Below are 20,959 nucleotides of genomic sequence, written 5' to 3'. Positions count from 1 at the left end.
AAGCATGGAATTTTTTCATTCTTATGTATTATATTATAGTGCTGTGTTTGAGTGCTGTGTTTGCAAACAAAGCATGACATTTTTCATTCTTATGTATTATATTATAGTGCTGTGTTTGAGTGCTGTGTTTGCAAACAAAGCATGGAATGTTTTCATTCTTATGTATTATATTATAGTGCTTTGTTTGAGTGCTGTGTTTGCAAACAAAGCATGAAATTTTTCATTCTTATGTATTATATTATAGTGCTGTGTTTGAGTGCTGTGTTTGCAAACACAGCAAAGAATTTTTTAATTCTTATGTATTACATTATAGTGCTGTGTATTCTATTATTCTGCTGTGTTTTCGTGCTGTGTTTGGAAACACAGCACTTTTTCCATTCCCTAAATCGTGCAGTGTATCGGTCATTGACCCGACAGCGTATTAACGCTTTTCCTGACAGGTGACTGCCAATAAGTGATAAATAGACAGTTATGTGCACACATTATAGTTAAATGCAGTAAACCTTTGACGAGCGCGTATTGTAAGTATACATCGCGTATTTACTGCGTTGGACGTACTTGTCTCTGATTGGCTGCTGAGGCGATCTGATGTTGCCGAGTGGACATTTATGAATGAACTGTGCGCCGTACGCGTTGTTAGCGTCGAATTTGCAACATCACGGTAGTCGGGCTCGTCAAAGGTTTGCTGCATTTGACTATACTAACCATTGTTCTCACGTATCCCAATGGTGTGTTTGTGTATTGCACACTTGCCTAACACAGGTCACCCAATTTCGAAAACGGAACGCTGATTGTACAATCTTATGAATATAGATTAGCATCATTTTCCAATATGTCAGCGCTCTAATCGGACACAATAGATCATTATAGATGAATAGACACTGGGGTCCGTTGGTGAAAACTTTGAAAAACTTTTCTTGGAATGGAAGACGTGTCAAGTTCAAGAAAAAAAAATATTTGTTGGAAAGACCATTTTTTGTTATGATGTACCAAAAATTAATTTTTGCGACTTTCTCCATTGTTGTTTTTACAAAAAATCTGTATTTTTATTTACATTCCTTTAAGTAGTGCCTTTAAAAAGGCACCTTTAATACATGCATGTATGAGAGTGCACAGCTACCTTAAAGACAGAACAGACTCACGATTGAGTGACAAGTTGATACTATGACGTCATATGCACTGGTAATAAATATTGACAGTAAATAGTAAAAAGTTTTGGAAAAGAAAGGCACATCTATTTTTTAGGATAATTTTACAACGTGGCTTTAACAAATAATTGAGCTAGTAATAAAAACACTGCCATTATAAATGAACTAATAGCAAATGTATAGTAAGACATCTCAGGTGATATATCTTCAATCAGATTCCCACCAAGTAAACTGCCTACTCCACTTCCAACGCCGAATGTTAATGTTGACATTACAGACTGTAGGGTGGCTTGGTACTGATTTTCTACAGCATTACCGAGAAAAGCCCCTTGCGCCTGGCCGTAAATAGCGATGGCGATCTCTAAAAACAAAACAAAACAAAATAAATATTGATCAAGAAAAATGTTAGGTTCGATGTAAAAAATTTAAAAGTTTAGAAATTTAAATTTAGAGGCTATTAGTGTTTTTCAAGAAATTAACCCTAAAATTAGCAATATGCTAAACATAATATACTTCTATTTTACTTGTACTACATGTACCAATTCTCAGCTAGATAGTACTTATAGTTACTTAGCAAATTAACTTTGCATAATTGGGAGTATGTAATTACAGCATTTGGCCTCGCTTTCAGTTTTCTGCTCCGCTAAACTGGAGTTAGCAGAACCAAATGCCGCCAACGACGACGAAGTGGTCAATTACGAAACTTGTCTATAGCCTCCCGAAATGTACGTGTTGCGGTCTACATACATCAGTGAATATCAAAAGAGAAGCTAGGTTGATCTCCGTGTCAAAAAAATGACTGGTTCCCATTTTTCATTACAGACTTCATAACCCTATTTTGTCAGCTTTTGTCTCACTTTCGCGAGCTCTAAATTTTTGAACACTTGTATTGAGCGCATGAGATCCCGTTACCCATAAATTCCATCCACAATCCGAGCCCCAGTGATATTGTTGCTGTTACGGCCTCCTTTGTGTATGTTCAATGTGAACTTGCATGCATCAGGAACCAGTTTTAGAGTCTTTATTCAAAATTACGGTGCATTGTGGTGATGTGATGATCATCTTCTTTGACAAAATGTCAAGCAAACCAAAAGAAAATGCGCAAATAAAAAGAAATGTCAATTTCTATCGGACACCTACTCTGTCGCTTGAGTATGAAAGTGACCAGTTTACATCTGATACTAATTTAAACTGCTCACCTCTAAAAAGCAGCGGAACAACCATCCACGTTGCATTTTCTATCATAGATGCAATAATACAACTGGCACCAATACCAATACATGCAGCGACTAATAGCGGAATGTGACCGATTTTATCGTTGAGATACGGCAAGCAAAAACATGTTATCGTCCCACATAATTTGCCTATAGAGCCTCCCCATCCCATCAATATGTAAGATCCACCTAAAAAGACAATTTAATCGAATGTTAATAGTACAAAAACTAAAACCTAAACATACCAACTGAAGACTAAGTGATGCTAAGATTTGGTCAAGAGCCGGTCCTTAATAAAGTTTGTACACTACTCTGTTGTACTTTGAATGTACTTTGATGACTGACTAAAATTATTGTATTTGTGACAAAATTTTAGATTTTTGTAATAAACCCCGGGTTCCCGGATTTAATCAGATTCACTGATACACGCATAATTTCACAAACTTGGCAGTGTAAAGAAATAGCTATACGCTTTCATATTAGATTACCTCATTAGTTTTTGCTAAAAACAACAAGGGAACATAATGTGATCGTGAAAAATAATATTTATCATTTTGTTAAAAAAACATACATCTAAATTGTCATAATTGCTTTTAGAACTTGAATACCGGACGTGAAAGTAAAAACTCGCGTGGCATTGTAAGATTTCTTGTCGCATACTGCCATGGGGACTTACCAAGGACATTGATGTACCAATAGTCAAATGTTTTCAATTTACCACATGCAATAGCTAACCACGTGATAACAATCACTACACTGATGTATCGTAATTTTAGGAGAGCACCAGCGAAAGTTGCCAATGTGTAAGTTTTGTTTGTTTTCATCTCCTGCATTACAAAATAAGAATAATTTAAAACAATATGAAGAGCATTCCTTGATTGCAATTGCAATTTCGCTTTTTAGACATGTAGAGATCATAGGCCTATGCAGTGGATTAAGTAATATGTTTGCTAACAGAAAAACATTACTTGGTTTCTTTACTAGTTCGGGCTCAAACGCTATGCTTAATTAACTAAATCGTCCAGAAAACGCAATTGCATTTTTGAATTTCAGAAAAAGAAATAAAAGGGATCATAGCATAAATGTGATATGCAGTAGGGTCAGTAATATCTTGGCTAAGAGAAACACTTTCCTTGATTAAGCCCCTCTTTTTACAAAGGCCACTCTCCAGCAATGAATGTTACAACGCCTGGACTTCAGTTGTTCTTTCATACACACTGGATTTCAATGAATGTGTTACAAGTCTCAAGTCCTGGACTTGGGTTGTTCTTTCATACATGCTGGATTTCACATGCTCAATAGACACACGTAGAGGGTAGATTTGAGTTGTTCTTTTATACATATGATAGGCCGATGTATAAGCAGCAATATACAATGCTTAACTCAATTTGGCCAAAGTATGGACTTGGGTGGGTTTTGTATTCAGGTATTCAATTGAATTTAGGTCTGTTCGATCCCGGGTGTTCGGTACACCAACAAATCTAAAATTGAGTTCTAAACATGGGAATAGTGAAGCATGTTGTTTCTTTCCGGAGATGTCACCTCTAACTTTTCTAAAAATGAGACTAATAAGACATAATCACCTCTTTATCACTCGACTCACTAAACATCCACCATCCTATAGGAGCTGCGATGAACATCGCCACAGAATACATCAAGAAACACGCCAAAAAGCTTGTTTCCTTTACATCAATAAAGCAGTGGGTATACGTATAAACGGTCATTTGAAGCGTCACCCCAGCTACCATACCCCTGCAAATGAAACCACATTTTGTATTATACATATTGGCATCTTAAAGGATCTCAATGTAGGTTAATTTGAAAGTACATAGAGAAAAGGCACCTTTCAAAATCCACTATGGGCACAAGAAAGTGGAAGTGAGAAAAGGCTATTAGTTATAATTGTTACGAAAGAACTCAATTTACAAAGAATTGAAAAAAAGAAAGACTATGACATTGTAATTTGCATAGATACAAAGCTCAATTGAAATCGAGTAGATGGCTCAAAATGCTTTAACCCATTCAGCCAGGTTACAATATAAAACAAAAGTAATCGCAGTACAAGTTAAGGCGACAACATAATACAATTTACCTTCTTCTAATCTAATTGAGGCATTTTTTGTAACACGTCTAACAAGGTGGGGAGGTTATGGATAGGATTAGGCTAATATTAAGATTAGAGTCATGCATGATCGTGTTTAGAGTTATCATACACTCTTAGAAAAAAGGGTGCAAGTTGGAACCCCTACGGGTTCTTGACCTTGTCCCGTATATGGAACCCTCACGGGTTCTTCCAAGGAACCTTTACATTGGGGTTCTTTGAAGAACCTTATCAAAACGGTTCTTCAAAGAACCTCTAAAGGGTCTCCAAAGAACCTTTGTGATAGAGTTTTTTGACGAACCCTATCACAAAGGTTCTTTATTTAACATCTAAAGGTTCTCCAATTTTGTCCCGTCTATAGAGCCCTACGGTTCTTCAAAGAACTTTCATGAGAAGGGTTTTATGAAGAACACTATCCAAAAGGTTCTTTGTTGAACCTCTAAAGGTTCTTCAAGTTTGACCCCATATGGCACCCTATGGTTCTTCAAAGAACCTGTGCAATAAGGTTCTTTGAAGCATGGTGACACGAACTCTAGATATTATCCCTGACAATACGTTGTTAAATGTGAACGGGTAGAAAATTCTACGTATTTGCTTGCAAATATAAAATCCTTGGTGTTAAATAGCGTTTGCCCTGCGTTTAAGTAGTATGTAATATGTGCACTAGGAACCCTTTTCAAGCAAAAAAAAGGGGTTCATTGCACTGGCGGAGCGTGGGTCATCACATTGGAGGGGCACCGACCATGATTGGGGGGCACCCGAACTGATTGTGGGGGGGGGGCACGAGCCGTTTTTCGGCAATTATCCTATGGGATTTTTTAAAATTTCAGATCGATGGGGGCACGTGCCCCCCGTGCCCCTATGACCCTAAAGCTGTGAAGAACCTTATTTTTACTGCGAGAACCCCATTGAGACTTCTAGGGAACCTTTGAAGGTTCTTCAAGCGCACATGGTTCGTAAACGAACCCTATATATTTTGAAGAACCCTTGACGAACTTTTTTTCTAAAGAGTGTAGGGTTTAGTTTAAAGGAGAAGTTTAGGAATTAGGCTAATGGTTAGGGTTAAAGATTAGGGTTTATAACTATCAACCTGTAACCTATATTATCACCAAGAGAATTAACTGCTACAAACGTACCCAATGCACAGACCAAGCCTGGCGAAACCTTTAAAATATGCGTACTGGTTCCTCTTCTTAGACCCAAGAACTGCTAAAACAAATCCATTAGCAAGAGGAAAACATGGTGCACTTAGTAACTGGGTAACAATATTCACAAAGATGAGGTAAATGAAAACGACATGAAGGTCACTGGTGTTGTATATGTTACGTTGCATGTTTGTACCAATAGATGGAGATGTTACAACAGATGAACAATCAGTCTGGTGTTCGGGAATTGTACTTGAAGAGATATTAACAGAGCAAATGTCTATGCAGTCTTTTGGTCTTATTGTCGACACATAGTACATGGCCATATGAATGAAACCAGTAGCAAGTGATCCAGTAAGAAGATATCTGTTTATTGAATATTTGTCCGCAATATAACCTATAAACGGTGTATAAAATATTGCTACAAATGGTTGGACGCATCCTATGTAACCAATTTCTTTGGCATTGAAGCCAAGTTGCTTCAAATATACTGAGATGTACGGAAGGAGCACTTCTCTGGCAAAATGCGTTATGACAAAGAAAAACGCGAATAATGTTGATTGTTTGGAGATATTGACCGATGCAAATTGCGATGAAGATTTGCATTCTTCATAAATATCATGGTGGCCAATATCTGACTCTTGTAGTATTTCAGGTAGATCTGAGCCTGTAGTTTCTCTGCCACTCAGTAAATAGCTGCATTCTAACAATGTACGGTCCAATTGATCTCTGTGGCTAGTCATGACTAACTGCAGAAAATGAAAGAACAGTACATTAGCAGTCCCCGAAAATGCCAAATATGGAAAATAAGATCTATAACATTAGTGTATTATATTGCTGCATGGGGTGAATCACATTTCGATCAAAAATGCAACGATCTAAGTTTATATAACTGGGAACCACATAAGTGAGTATAAGTAGAATTTGTTCTTTTCTTGGAATTGGATAAAGTTCTAGAATTTTGACCGAATCCATCCGATATTAAACCAAACAGTCATCTCTCACGGCAAAGGATACGGCGCATGCATTGGTTGACTTTGTTGAGTTTCTTGGAACATGAAAATTGTCCACATGGGGAGATAAACCCAGTACAACCATTGTCCTGCAAGGCAAAAAAAAAATAGGTTTGTTTCATGTCACCGCGCGCGCATTGGATTTCGGATGGTAAAAACGCTTAAAAATACAATTTAATTTCACAATTTTATTGTTATTTTCTAAAATTAAGACAGTATGAGCATAAACTGGTGAGTTTTCAAGAGGGTAACACCACTCGAACACCTGATAGATTGATAAATAAAAAATAGTAAGAAATTAGTATTTTGATATTTAACGCACAATCCTAAATCACTGCTGTAATGAATGGTATGGATACGCGGTAGCTGTGTTGGATTTCGACTACCAGACACACATTACACATTGTTTTAAATAGCCAACGTATACATACGGAGTCATATTTTAACCAGTCTCTTCTCTGAACTAGAGTGTCATGATTCCTAACTTTTCAAATGCTAATTCAGCCCATCCTCACTACGTGAGAAAAACTCAAAAATTCAAAATCATAATCAAATTATCCCTCTGGAATTGGCGCATACAAAATGGTTGAAGGTCATGTTCAGGTCGCAGGAGACAACCATTGATGTTGATTTGGAACCAACTGTTCATGGAATTTGAAAAATGGTGTAGAATTTACTGAATATGAAAATTGTCATTAGATCCTGTCATGTAACATTATTAATTAGACACAATTGTTGTCTGTTAAGGCCAGACACGGACCGACCACTAACTGGTGTAGATTTGTTATAAAAATGTATATGGTCAATTCCAGCGAAAGCGGGACAAAATTCTCTCTATGTTAACTTTCCACTTTAAAATGTCATTAATAAAGGAAATCACGTTATTGATGGAGCATATCATGTCACGTCCAATGTGCTCTCTTTGTGCATATAGGCCTTTACTAGCAAGTCATACCAGGGGACAAGTTATGATAGCTTAAATGAATTGGCGTTACCCACGAATTCAAAGATAAAGCACCATATATGTCATTGAATGTCCTTCAATCAAAATGAAATTATTACCGTTAGAAAGACGTTTGCATGATCTCTCATCATATGTAAAACGATTGAATTCCACCAAAGTTTGTGGACTCTAGAGGCCATTAAGTCAATTTGGCTAATAATTTTGTTACCCGCGTATCAAAAATTAAATGATCGTTCTGAAAAATGTAAAGTGAATATGCCATAAATGACTATATCATGAAACGAAGTTTCGTTCTATAATTATGAGGTCCAAGTGATTATTTTATGCAAATACGTTTTACCCATAAAATCCCATAAAATCAAATTTGACGTTACCCACGTATCAACTGTTACCCCCGAGTCCAGCAAATATAATTGCCATAACTTAAATTAACATTTAATGACTTTGGACACTGAATTTAGTTTGACAAGCGCTTAAAATTGTAAATCGTAAAAATACGTTCACCGCTTTAAAAAAAATCTACGACGGTTTAAACTTTTGTTACCCACGAATCCCAAATAGATGCTAACCTTGAAAAATAAGGAGATTGTTTATTTTAAGTTTAAATCAGCACATATTCAAGCCATGGGTATGCTATAATTTTGACAGTACTTACAGTTTATACACCTAAGAAACGCAAACCCCAAACGGTACTATAGTACTTATAGCTTTACCCACGAATTCAACGTTACCCACGAATCCAAGGATTTACTCGTAAATTATATGTTTCTTATGCATCTTAACATTTTAAAAACATGCGAAATAGGTTCCAAAACAGTCCTCTTTAATAGCGTCCTCTTGAAGGTATACTGAAGCTGCATCATGAAGTTTTGATTGATTATCCTAAATAACCATTTTTTGGGTAAATGCAATTGGTTAGAGAAACGGGAATCATTGAAACACAATGGAGGAATAACCGCATGGTGGTTTCCAACCTTCTGTAATATTTTCTATTTTGCCGCTTACCAATACATACCTTCAAATATGTGTTACCCACGAACATTATGGTTACCCACGAATCCCTACTTAAATTATAGTTAACAATGTATTGATAGTGTTTTAGTTCATAGTAACTGTCAAACACGAGTTAATAGAATATTGCTGCATGAAAATATGGAATGATTTTACTAAAATAATAATATAAAACTGTTTGCTCTGTCTATTTGAATTTGGCAACTTTATTATTCTCAAAATTTTTATACCCAAAATGCCATAATGATCCATTCTAAATATTCCATGTAGTCTGTATTTTGATTAAAATTCATTTTAGTGCCATTGCAGCCTGAAATATTGACATACGGAAAAGTATTTTTTATTTTTATTTAAAAAAAAATAGCAATTGCTATTTTCCAGACGCTGTTACCCACGAATCCATCCGAGATCCTCATCCTGCGACGAGATACAAAATCTAACTTTATATTTATATGAAGCATTTATTCTAATCTTTCGAAATAATACAGTAATGTTAAATGATAGCCACTTTGGAAAGAGTTCGAAGAATTGACACAATCTTAACTGTACACCTGGTTCTTTCTTAAAATTTGTAATAACCAAAATATTTCTGTATAGATATATGTAATAAAATTCTATTTTACGTTCAAAGTCTTCACCGATTTCTAGTGTATATGAGTCACACATAAAATATTGAAAGATATTAAAGAAAGTGAAATTTTATGGCGTACAACAGGTGAAAAATGCTTGAATTCGTGGGTAACATGCATATGCGCATTTAACACTTTATTTGGTCTAGCAAGAAAAGTTATTTTTCAATCCGATGGCACTTCCACCTGATGATTCACTAGACATGATCGTCTCATTTGATAAGTCTAGAATTGAAAAGGAAAACATTTTCAAAATGGCCCCCAGAGAGAATTTTGGCCCGCTTTGGCTGGAATTGACCATATAGAGACATGGTCAAAATTGTACATTGATATAAATTGGGCCTATTGGAGTACATACTTACATACGATTATTGGATACTATACTGGGCCCAATGATGTTATGGATGGCAATGATGGGTACAAGAAATGATGATGAAAAAATGTCAATAATTATGTTTGAGCTGTCCCTCCACTCCCTCCCACCACACTATTCATCAACGCCACAATACGAACTTACACACTATACACCTATCCGACTTCGCCATTACTGCGGTGTCCCCGATGTAAAACGGCGGTGTCCCGAGGTCGGGGGTTCCATCCATTATTTAGTGTGCTATACAGAATTGTACCCGGGAATTGTACACAACAGTGATATTCAATACACAATCATGAGTATTGAATTACGAATTAAATCTCCGCTCTGGTACATCTGTGTTGCCGTCAATAGAGGGCCAAATACAGTAAACGCTTCTCGGATTGGTCTATACTGCTGTATCTAAATACTCGACAGCTTTGTAAGGTCAAACTTTTCACTGCGAGGCTATCACGCTTGCGCGGAAGCTGTTTTGTGTGACCTTTATGCTAATTCAGTGACCCGTGTTCACTCATGCTGCCCTGCACTTCCCGCTGTGAATCAAATCATCCTCCAGACACGCTCCATAAGATATGCTAATGCATGGAGTACAAAGAATTACTTTGATCAATACCAGTTAAACAGGTGATTGGTATTGTACTCCATGCATTTGCATATTATATGGAGCGTGTCATGAGCGTGTCTGGAGGATGATTTGGCCGAGTAAAAATAAAAACATGTTTCTCGTCCGGGTTTAAAAAAGGAGGATGTGGGGCTTGAGGCCCTTTTTTTATTTTATTGTTCTGGTAGGTACGCCCAAAGAGGGTTTAAATAGAAATAGAGTCGCAATAGATTATATAATCTTTTGTTCGTTTGATGCCGATTAGCAGTTGCGACAGGCTATTCATAAAACTGGTACCATTGTTTCGAATAAAGGGTGCCGCCATTCAATTTGTCACAGATCCGGCATCATATTAACGCTCTACACAACAGGCGAGTATCAATAAGTGACCACACTACAGTCATGTGTAAGGGCAGTCATGTGTAAAGTGGTACCATTGTATTCACGTATCCCGAATGTGTGCTTGTGTGGGTCTGAAATCTATAAGGAGGCTTTATCTGTCGATGCAATCATCTTAACCACCCACCTGACGTTAGGCGTTTCATTTAAATAAATTGAATGCTCTTGCTGGTCGATTACACATTAGAATGTATGAAGGCTGCCATGTCCAGTCCATATATCTATATTACACTATAATGGTAATCGCTATACGTATACATGTAAGTATAAGAATAGGCCTATATAAAGGTTGTTTTTAAGAAATTTCCATTTAATTTTATTTTAAGAAGGAGATCGGTATAGAAATAGTGGCGTACCCAAAGAGGGGAGGGGGTTGGGGAGGGGCAGATTCACCTCTGTGAGAAGTCTTGGGAGGGGAGGAGGGAGGAAGAGGGGAGGAGGGGATATGGAGAATGAGAGAGGGCTGGAGGATCAAGGGAGAAATAAAAAGATATAATAAAGACAAGTAGATAAATAGAAATATAAGGAAAATGATGGGAATGAGAGAGGGAGGGTGAGAGGGGACAATGAGAGCGAGGGAGTGATAAAGTGTAGGCCTAGGAAAGAATAAGTACAGAGAAGGGAAAAGAAAGGAATGATGAATACATTTAATAATAATTATTAGGCCTATATAATAACTATATAATTACTAAACACATAACAGCACTGGGCAGCCATTCGATGATGTCAATGCCTTTATTCGTTACGTAATTAAAACGCCCAGTCAGATGTATTTCACACCTACCAAACACAACTCACCCAATTTTGCAAACTGGACGTTGAATGTACACTCTCATGAATATTCATTGGCAACATTTTCCAATATGTCAGCGCTCTAATCGGAAACAATAGAACAATAGACCCTGCAGAGCGTTGGGTACGCCCCCGCTAGTGATCACAGAACCATCCAGAATTGATTCTTGCATATTAGCAAGGCTATAGAAAACATCTCAACTTCCAAGACATCTTTCTTCAAAAGTGTTGACTGAATTTAAAAAAAACTGAAAATAAATTTGAAGCGACCTCAAAAAAGGAAGCGGAAGGGGACGAGAAACATGTTTTATTTTTATTCGGCCTTATGATCTTCCGTGCAGTAGAAATGGGAAAATCCGAAATATTACTCAAATTTGGTCCGACTTTGGGCTAAATGTAACACAAAAATCGAAAATGTAACACGTTAAAACTAGCACAGTGTTATACTGTGTAGTTTTCCGATGATGCAAAAAATCAAAGTATTCATCGAAAAATCCAAGAAATTGTGAATCTTGCGATGAAATTTATACATCAAAATGTTTCAGAATTGTCAACTTGCCTAAAAATTCCGTTGATCAAAAACATGTGCCCTGAAAAATGTCATTATTTTCCTTATCTCTTCACCGATTTTTAAGGTTTAAAAAACTTCGTGTAGATTGCCATTTTGTCTAAATGGGAGTAGAAAGTTGTCAGATTCAAAACATTATTCAACCCTCAAAGACCTTTCTAAAATCCCCGTGCCGAACACACGAAGATTAAAAGTTCTGCTGGTCATTCGGCAAACATCGGCAGAAACTCGCTGAGTCGACTGTGATTGGTCAAGCGGCTGGAGCATGCGCGAGTAATTTAACAAGCATTTGGATACAGTAATATCACGGAATAGGCCTGGAAGCGGCGCTAGAAATTAGCATGAAGCCGCATTCATATGTAAATAGCGTATTGTTATTTAAATTTGCGCCCAGACGTATTGAGGGCGACAGTCATGTTATCCAGACAGAGAATGTCTTGATGCGCCAGGCATGTCAAATTGCTGAGTGAATGTGTATAAATCCCCTTTCTGTATAGGTAATAAGCTAGTATATTTCGTGTTCCAGTTTGTTATAACAAAAAAATAAGTATTATATTAAATATATTAAGTGTATAAACTTTGAAATTGACGTGAATTTGAAGTGCAGGGCTCCAAATCTAGCTAAATCATGTAGTGTGAAATTATGCTGTGTGACCCCCTCTGCGTGGTAGAATTATATTCATAAAACATTGAATTTAACATATAATATGGGCAGCCAACCACGATTTATCAGCATTTAAAAGATATATTAATTAACAAAGATAAATAATCAATAGTACAAATGACAATTTAACTAGTAAACAAGTCTGAAATCTTAAAATGTTGCCACGTGATTTCCCGAACACATGATATGTTAACATGTGACCATTATTCAAATTTACCGAAGTATTTGGAGTATGGTGCACGGCTTTTCGCCTGGTTTGTGCCCAGATGTATTGGGGGGCGCGCTACACTCTCATTGAACAGGCAAAGTTCGCAAAACTAACAACGTTGTTATTTGCCAATATCAATTAACATGATCCAAGGGGTCGAACATGAATTATTCATAACGGATCGATAACTGGCCTCACTTTCTAAGCTAGTAAACCAGCGGAATTTTTCATAGGTTTTGCGTTGCTAATAGAACAACCGTGAATTTAGTGTCACCCCCTTGGTAATATTTGTAGTGCGCCAGTGGCATCAGTACGACGGCAACTTAACTCACTTCCGGTAATTTTTACCGGCTTGACCCATTACAACACGTTGCAATACACCGACTGACAAGCTTTAATGAGCTATGACATCATCGCCCAATTTACATCTCGCCGTAATTTAATAGTGTATTTACAATGCAAATAACCACTTTCCTTGCTCCACAGTGTAATGGGAACTAACCCTTTGTTATGATACATAGCACGGAATAGGCCTGGAAACGGCACTAGACATTAGCATGAAGCCGCATTCATATGTAAATAGCGTATTGTTATTTAAATTTGCGCCCAGACGTATTGAGGGCGACAGTCATGTTATCCAGACAGAGAATGTCTTGATGCGCCAGGCATGTCAAATTGCTGAGTGAATGTGTATAAATCCCCTTTCTGTATAGGTAATAAGCTAGTACATTTCGTGTTCCAGTTTGTTATAACAAAAAAATAAGTATTATATTAAATATATTAAGTGTATAAACTTTGAAATTGACGTGAATTTGAAGTGCAGAGCTCCAAATCTAGCTAAATCGTGTAGTGAAATTATGCTGTGTGACCCCTCTGCGTGGTAGAATTATATTCATAAAACATTGAATTTAACATATAATATGGGCAGCCAACCACGATTTATCAGCATTTAAAAGATATATTAATTAACAAAGATAAATAATCAACAGTACAAATGACAATTTAACTAGTAAACAAGTCTGAAATCTTGCAATGTTGCCACGTGATTTCCCAAACACATGATATGTCTACATGTGACCATTATTCAGATTTACCGAAGTATTTGGAGTATGGTGCACGGCTTGCAGGCAACTGTGTATTTCTTTACCTCCGTATAAAATCAATAATTCATGCTGGGAGCCAAGTAACATTCTGTCTGCTTAGTGCATATTGGTATTTTATTTTACTTGAGAGCATATAGAAATACATGAAGACGAATAAGGCGCCATGATGGAAAGCTATGGAAGGTCAGGTCGGGTATCAAAGGTTATTTTAACTTCAAATACTACTTGTGTTTCACACCTTGCCTCTGTCACGTATTTCCTTCATGTTATTGACCTCAAGTCCTAATTTTGACTTTGCTATTGCAAAATGTCATTTCATATCAAATTAGTAGACTTTCTTTGAAACAAACATATCACTGGTGCCTGATGGGAATATCCGTCCGCCATTTCATTAAACTGGATCGTTTTCGCCTGGTTTGCGCCCAGATGTATTGAGGGCGCGCTATACTCTCATTGAACAGGCAAAGTTCGCAAAACTAACAACGTTGTTATTTGCCAATAGCAATTAACATGATCCAAGGGGTCGAACATGAATTATTCATAACGGATCGATAACTGGCCTCACTTTCTAGCTAGTAAACCAGCGGAATTTTTCATAGGTTTTGCGTTGCTAATAGAACAACCGTGAATTTAGTGTCACCCCCTTGTACATAGCTTCCCCAATTTTACGTGCTGAAGGCCACATTCGCCATACCTCAGCAAACACCAACAGAGGAGCTAGCTGTTTTCCGTGTATGGGAATTTTTAGCGTATATATTTCTGTGTATAATATTTGTGTATTTGCCAAATGCCAAATATGGGCATTATGACCAATATTTATGAATATTGCAAGGTACCATAGCAAGGAAAATAGCCGAATGGTGTCCAATGGTGTTTGGCTAAAATATGGTCGATACTATCGAGTGAGTTTGATATTATTATCAATGAACTGTAGTATGAATGGCAGCACGCCGTCATCCACATCCACATTCACTACGGAACCGTGAAATGCATGGTTGAAACTACATCAGGTGCCTGTAAAAAAAGAAATTTGCATGTAATATGAAGGTAACATATATATTCAAATCAATATTAATTATGATATTTTTGCCTAAATACATTTGTTTAGCAAGATACGGCTTTCGAAAGGAGTGCATACGTGCAGTTGCCCTATACCCTTGATTGTGTGATTATTACGATGTCAATTCACCACACACGGGTGACTGTAAGATACACTATAATTTTTTCTAATGCTCTGCTGTTACGTAACAAAATGGTGAAAATAAGCCGGCAAATACGGCTTTTTGGAAAACACTCACAAAATGAAACAGGCGAGTAATTTCTCGCTTAATTCCCGTACTGAGCCAAAAGATAAGATATGAAACATGAGTATAAAGCAAACAATAACGTATAAAAGTAGAATTATTGCGGGAAAAAAATGTTTAATGTGCACGAAGTACCTAAAAAATGAAAAAAAATGCATGTCACGATCACTAAAAACGCTGGCTAAACGCTTTTGCTAAACTGCAGCTTTTTTATATTTAAGCGAGATTGATTGATGTATTAATCGAGTCGAAGGTTGAAAAGTTGCTTTCAAAGAGGCCCCGTGTCGTAATCATGCGTAACCATTGGTGAACAGTGTCACCAGGAAAATGAGCTAAAATTAGCAGCCGGCCCTGTCCATATATCGATTAATAATCGCCTAGTGGTTTTTATTTATTAATACAAAACAGTCACTGCCTTGTCTTACAAAATATTGAAGTCAATAAAAAAAGTAATATCACCTCATTTACTGAAGTTCAATCAGTTTTAAAAGGAGTGTTATTGATTGAGACACTGAATTAGAAACAAGGTTGCAAAAAAGCCTTGAGTGTTTTGTAGCAGGTTGTGGTGGTGTAGTGGTTAATACTTAAATTTGTTTTTAGTGCGTGAGGTTAAAGGTTCGAACCCCTACCCGCAGCGTTTTGGAATCTTTTTTCTCTCTTGTCTTGTTATGTGTGGATATGTGTGTAGGCCGGTCATTCATAATTATTTTGAAATATCAATGCAATTCGTGTTTTTTACCACTGTCTTCCCTGTAATTTTTTTCTTTATGCGTTTATCAAATCATGACATAGATTCATAAATCTAATCATAAATGCACGAATGATTTTTTTTGGCATACTTGTAATTTTGACGCATGTCCCAACTTACACCCCTGACTTAACCTACTTGGAATCAGCCAAATTTGGGCGCCTATTTGATGTCTTAAGGGGGTACTACACCCATTGGATTTTTTTGCGGGTTTTCTGCATTTTGTGGAGAAATGAGAAAAAAAAAAATTGGTCAACGTGGTATGCAAAATGAAGGGGCAAATCTTCTCGTTCTATTGGTGGCATCGGTATCAATGTAGCTTACATGCTTTTAAAGGTAGAAGCTCGGAAGAGGTACATAGACCTCGATTCACAAAATCGAGTTTCTTTAGAATTTCAGAATTGATACCGTTAATCCAATCACACACACTTGTTAAGCATTTGTGACAGACGCTAAAAGTGTCAAAATTATTTTTTGGGGGAAATTAATTAATTATGCACAGCTTTGAAAACATTAATATGCATCAATTTCATGTTATCAATGAAATTAAACTTATTCCCCCCCCCCCTTTTAGTTGACAATGATATGCAAAATTTGTGTTCGCAAGGCAGCATATTTGTTTCAGGTTTGATAAGGTTGAAATTAAAGAACAGTCAATGCTTTGGTTTTCAGTATTAGGTGAATTTTTGCTCAGTTTTCTGAGGAAATACGGGAAGCTTACAAAACATGATTTATAATGCATTTGTAATGTGAATCGGTATGTTCACAATGATAACAGCTAAATGGGACACCCTACAAGTTCACGTGTAGTAACAGTTTCGTCACTTAACTGTACCGCATGCTGAAATCATTCCACTTTAAACAAATCCAGTATAAATCCAGTATAAATCCAGGAAACTCACTGTATTAGCTTGCCGAAAGACTTCCGCATACATTTTTGTACAGACGCCATGATTTGGTTTTTCTAGCGGTGGGCGATTCGATACCATTTTGGTATCGGTCATTTTCCGATACAATACTTTTATTTTTATGGAACGTAGGCCTATTGAAAACAAAAATAATTATTCGAAAATTGAAAACAAATAAAAAAAAAAAAAATCTTTCATTCTCTATTAGCGACTTCAGGTAGCGAATAAATTGTGTGTGGTAGGCCTATAGGGACCGTCGACCGTTCACAAACACTTGCTGGGGGGCTGAAGCCAAAAAAATCATCACAAACATTTTTCGGGGCCCCCTTTAGCCTACAGACCTCCTATCATTCACATTTAAAAGTGTATAGAAACTAGTTTACGCTAGGAATCCTCATTTCATACAATTTTTAACAATGTTTCACACACCCGAAGTTTTCGTGTTCTTGAGCATTGTAAAGTTGCAATGTTCGAATGCAATCAAAGTAGGCCTAATTGCAAATATGTTACAAAATATTTTACAAAACCACGGTTATATGTTATGAAAGATTTGAAACTGTAGCCAATGTATTGGTTTTGTTTAATGTTTACAATTAATTTCAACACAAAAATTGTGTTAATAATGTTTTAAACTTAAATTGTCAACAGAAAGAGTCAGCTGATCATCAGGTTTTATGTCTTCTTTTAACATGAGTGGAAACAAAGGAACCCGAAGAATGTGCAAAGTTATTGACTTCGGCTAGCATCTTAAATTTAAACTCAAATATAAGCTTTGTTTCATTAATTAAAAAGAAAGTTGTAAAGTTGTTGTATCTTGTTGGTAAAGTGAAGTTTGCTACTGGTTTTATTATTACCTGTGTTGCGATTCGAAATCCCACAAAGAGTAAGTAAGTTCGTTATTAAATGTGGTAGGCCTCAGTACCCCCTCCAATCCCCAACATAGGCCTACACATTGACTCAATTAAGCGCGGATTCAGGTGGCTGACGCCCCCCAAATAAATAAATAAAGAGAAGAGAAGGGAAGAAAGGAGAAAAGAGAAGAGAAAATGGAGGAAAGGAGGAGAGAAACTAAATTGCACGTAATTGAGTAGACCCATGTGTAAATAACCGCACAGTCGGGACGATTGGAAGTAGGTCATATAGAGGCCTGCGATTATTTTAGGCATTGCTTGAAGGCGGGTCCTCGTCCTAAAAGCATGTGAAAATTACTGCGGGTCCGCCGATATGCAGGGCCCCTCACATTTTGCCACCAAAGTCAGTATTAAGACGGACTCCATAACGACTTCATCGATTTATGCATGCTTTAGTAATTGCCAATCTCAAGTTTTGCAAAATGAGTTCGGGCCCTTTTTTATGTTTAAAGCAATTGATTCAAATAGTAGTGTAAAAACAATGCACCGAATGGCTTCAATTCGACCTTCATTTTGCAAATTTTTCAAACTTCTCAGGGGGAACATCCCCTCAGACTCCCCTTGCGTAGTGGATAAACATATGATCATTTTCGCTCTTCTTCCAACATTTGCAAATTTAAGCCCAATTTGCGGTAGAGGCTTACAGGGAAAACTTGTCCAAGGAAGGTTTCATGGACCATCATTTTACAAATTTGCGGCTTTTTCAAACTAAAATTTTACACACTAGTACCAAAATGGTCCACCAAATCACTTCAATTTAGTCTTCATTTTACCCTCCCTGCGTAATCGATATACAAGTGGCCATTTTCGCTTCTGCTTTCGCCGATTTATGTTTAAAACAATTTATAGGCCTACGATAACAGGGAATTCGAAACTTGTCCACGAAAGGCTCTCACAAATTTTCGGCCGCCAAACTAAAATTTTACACTAGTAGGCCTAGGCATAATAGTGCCAAAATTGTCCACCAAATCGCTTCAATTAGATCTTCATTTTGCACACGTTTTTTTTATTTCTGAGGGGGGAACATCCTCCCTCAGACAACCCCCTGCGTCGCGCAAGCGCGCTCCGCGGCCATTTTTTTTTTTTTTTTTTATTTTTTCTACAAATTCGACCCACACCCCCTGACTGCTCTAGATCGACAATGGGTACCAAAAGCTGGTATCGCCCATCCCTATGGAGATTGACTACGTACTCTCGCTAAATAAAAATCCCTTAAAAGGGATGAATAAGCGTCCTTATCAACCAATCAACTTTAAGACAAATAGGTGAAAAACGATGTTTTTTCATAATTTTTTAATTTCACATGATCCGTGCATATATCGCCTAGCTATAAATGAAAACATATTTTCTTAGACCAATCAAACCAATATATGGGTGTAGTACGCCCTTAAAATCCCCGTACCACAGCTGCAGTGGTCAATATAATTGATGCTTTCTTTTTCTTTAATTTTACCTCATTATTTCTGCTTCAAATGACCAGAAAATCTTCATAGCAGTTGCATACTATTACTAATATTTTCATAATATTTTTGCAAAGAATAACTAAACTGAAATTTGACCAAATCGTATATTATGGTTTTTTAGCAAAAATATAAAACCTAGGATTAAGAAAAAATATAAAACCGAGTTAAAATATGATCAAAAGTAAAGTAGAGGTGCCTTACCGGTGTTCGAACCAGGAGTGAATAGATCGTGCGTCCAAAGATTTGCCGCTATTTGCCTCTCGCGCATCAGAAAATATAACTATTCAAAGGTGTATCGATGGGCGATACCGATACATCTGACTACCATGATCATGATGTAAACTGCTCAAATAAAGAAAGTCCGCAGTCATGTAACCTGTCCTACACCAAAACCTGATCTTGTTATGACAATTTAATTGATATGGTCGTGTGAAGAATCTTGTTAGCTTTAATTTGATACCAAATTTGCTACCAAACACTCTAAATTAAGAGAGATTGATACCAGTACATGAAATTTGGTGCATTTTCAAAAGTTGCAAATTAAAAACGGACTACGCGGACCTAGAGGTGAATAGCAGAGCGCGACCATTGACATAGCCCGAAACAACCGCTAGGTCATATCGATCGCATCGTGCCCTAGTATTCATCAGTAAAGCACTGTAGCAATCCATGCGTTTTAGATTAACAATTGAATAAAGCGCGCACTTAGGATAGTCGACAGGGGCACATCGTGGGCAAGCAAGCTTGACCAAATTACCACACTAAGCAATTCGTGCATAGTGTTGATTTGCAACTTTTAAAAATGCACCAAATGCCATAAACTGGTATCAATCTTTGTCACTTTTGAGTGTTTGGTAGCAAATTTGGTATCAAATTGGAGCTAACAAGATTCTGCATACGACCGTATCAATTAGATTGTCATAACAAGATCAGGTTATGGTGTAGGACAGGTTACATGACTGCGGACTTTCTTTATTTGAGCAGTTTATATAGGTGCAGTGTAATGAATGCACAAGGCACGTGTATGGCTTCTTCATTTCCCTCCATTGGTTTCTTGATCTTGTATGTGTATGTTTGTGTGTCAATGAGGTCTCTGTACCTCACGCCCCGCGTTTAGCAGAGTCCTCGTCAATCATCTCTTTTCCCTCTCAATTTCCTTTGCTCAACAACCTAGTCTAGATTTGTATTACTATACTTTGTATTTATTGTATCAATGACCATTTAAAATGTATTCTGATAAGCATGCATTATTATGTTGTTGTATTTATTTATATTATACTGATATAATTGTTACTAATTGAATACATGAATACAAAAGCCACCTAAGTCCTTTGCTCAACAACCTAGTCTAGATTTGTATTACTATACTTTGTATTTATTGTATCAATGACCATTTAAAATGTATTCTGATAAGCATGCATTATTATGTTGTTGTATTTATTTATATTATACTGATATAATTGTTACTAATTGAATACATGAATACAAAAGCCACCTAAGTCCATGCGAAGTTATTTTGAGAGAAAAACCCGTGTATCATTTTAATTCCTTCAGTTAGATTTACCTGGTCAATATGGTAAGTTGTACGTGCAAATGAGTGGATTAACCTGTATTAGGTATGACGATTAGCATTTCAGGGACTTCGTGGGGTTCATTTTAAATTTTGGACTTAGGTCATTTTTGAATCATATA

At 36.8% G+C, this 20,959-nt stretch overlaps 1 protein-coding gene across 1 annotated transcript; it reads right to left on the bottom strand.

Annotated features, from left to right (window-relative positions):
* Window positions 1–628: 628 nt before the first annotated feature.
* LOC140149702 (major facilitator superfamily domain-containing protein 6-like) lies at window positions 629–6,351 on the bottom strand. Its single transcript, XM_072171770.1, has 5 exons — window positions 5,600–6,351; window positions 3,946–4,114; window positions 3,039–3,189; window positions 2,348–2,551; window positions 629–1,509 (listed from the first exon to the last, which is right to left on the bottom strand). The coding sequence occupies exons 1-5, from the start codon at window positions 6,349–6,351 to the stop codon at window positions 1,253–1,255; spliced, it is 1,533 nt and encodes a 510-aa protein (XP_072027871.1). The 3' UTR covers window positions 629–1,252.
* Between the last annotated feature and the right edge of the window lie 14,608 nt (window positions 6,352–20,959).

Source organism: Amphiura filiformis, chromosome 4 (genome assembly GCF_039555335.1).
Source record: "Amphiura filiformis chromosome 4, Afil_fr2py, whole genome shotgun sequence".
Taxonomy (NCBI): Eukaryota; Metazoa; Echinodermata; class Ophiuroidea; order Amphilepidida; family Amphiuridae; genus Amphiura; species Amphiura filiformis.
The sequence above is the reverse complement of the archived record's forward strand: the minus strand, read 5'-3'. Positions and strand labels throughout refer to the sequence as shown.

Coding starts and splice junctions, on each gene's coding strand:
- LOC140149702 (XM_072171770.1), bottom strand. CDS start 6,351: ATGACTAGCCACAGAGATCAATTGGACCGTACATTGTTAGAATGCAGC. Junction 3,190..3,945: donor GTGAGTCGAGTGATAAAGAG/GTGATTATGTCT, acceptor TTTGTAATGCAG/GAGATGAAAACAAACAAAAC. Junction 1,510..2,347: donor TGTTCCGCTGCTTTTTAGAG/GTGAGCAGTTTA, acceptor TTTTGTTTTTAG/AGATCGCCATCGCTATTTAC.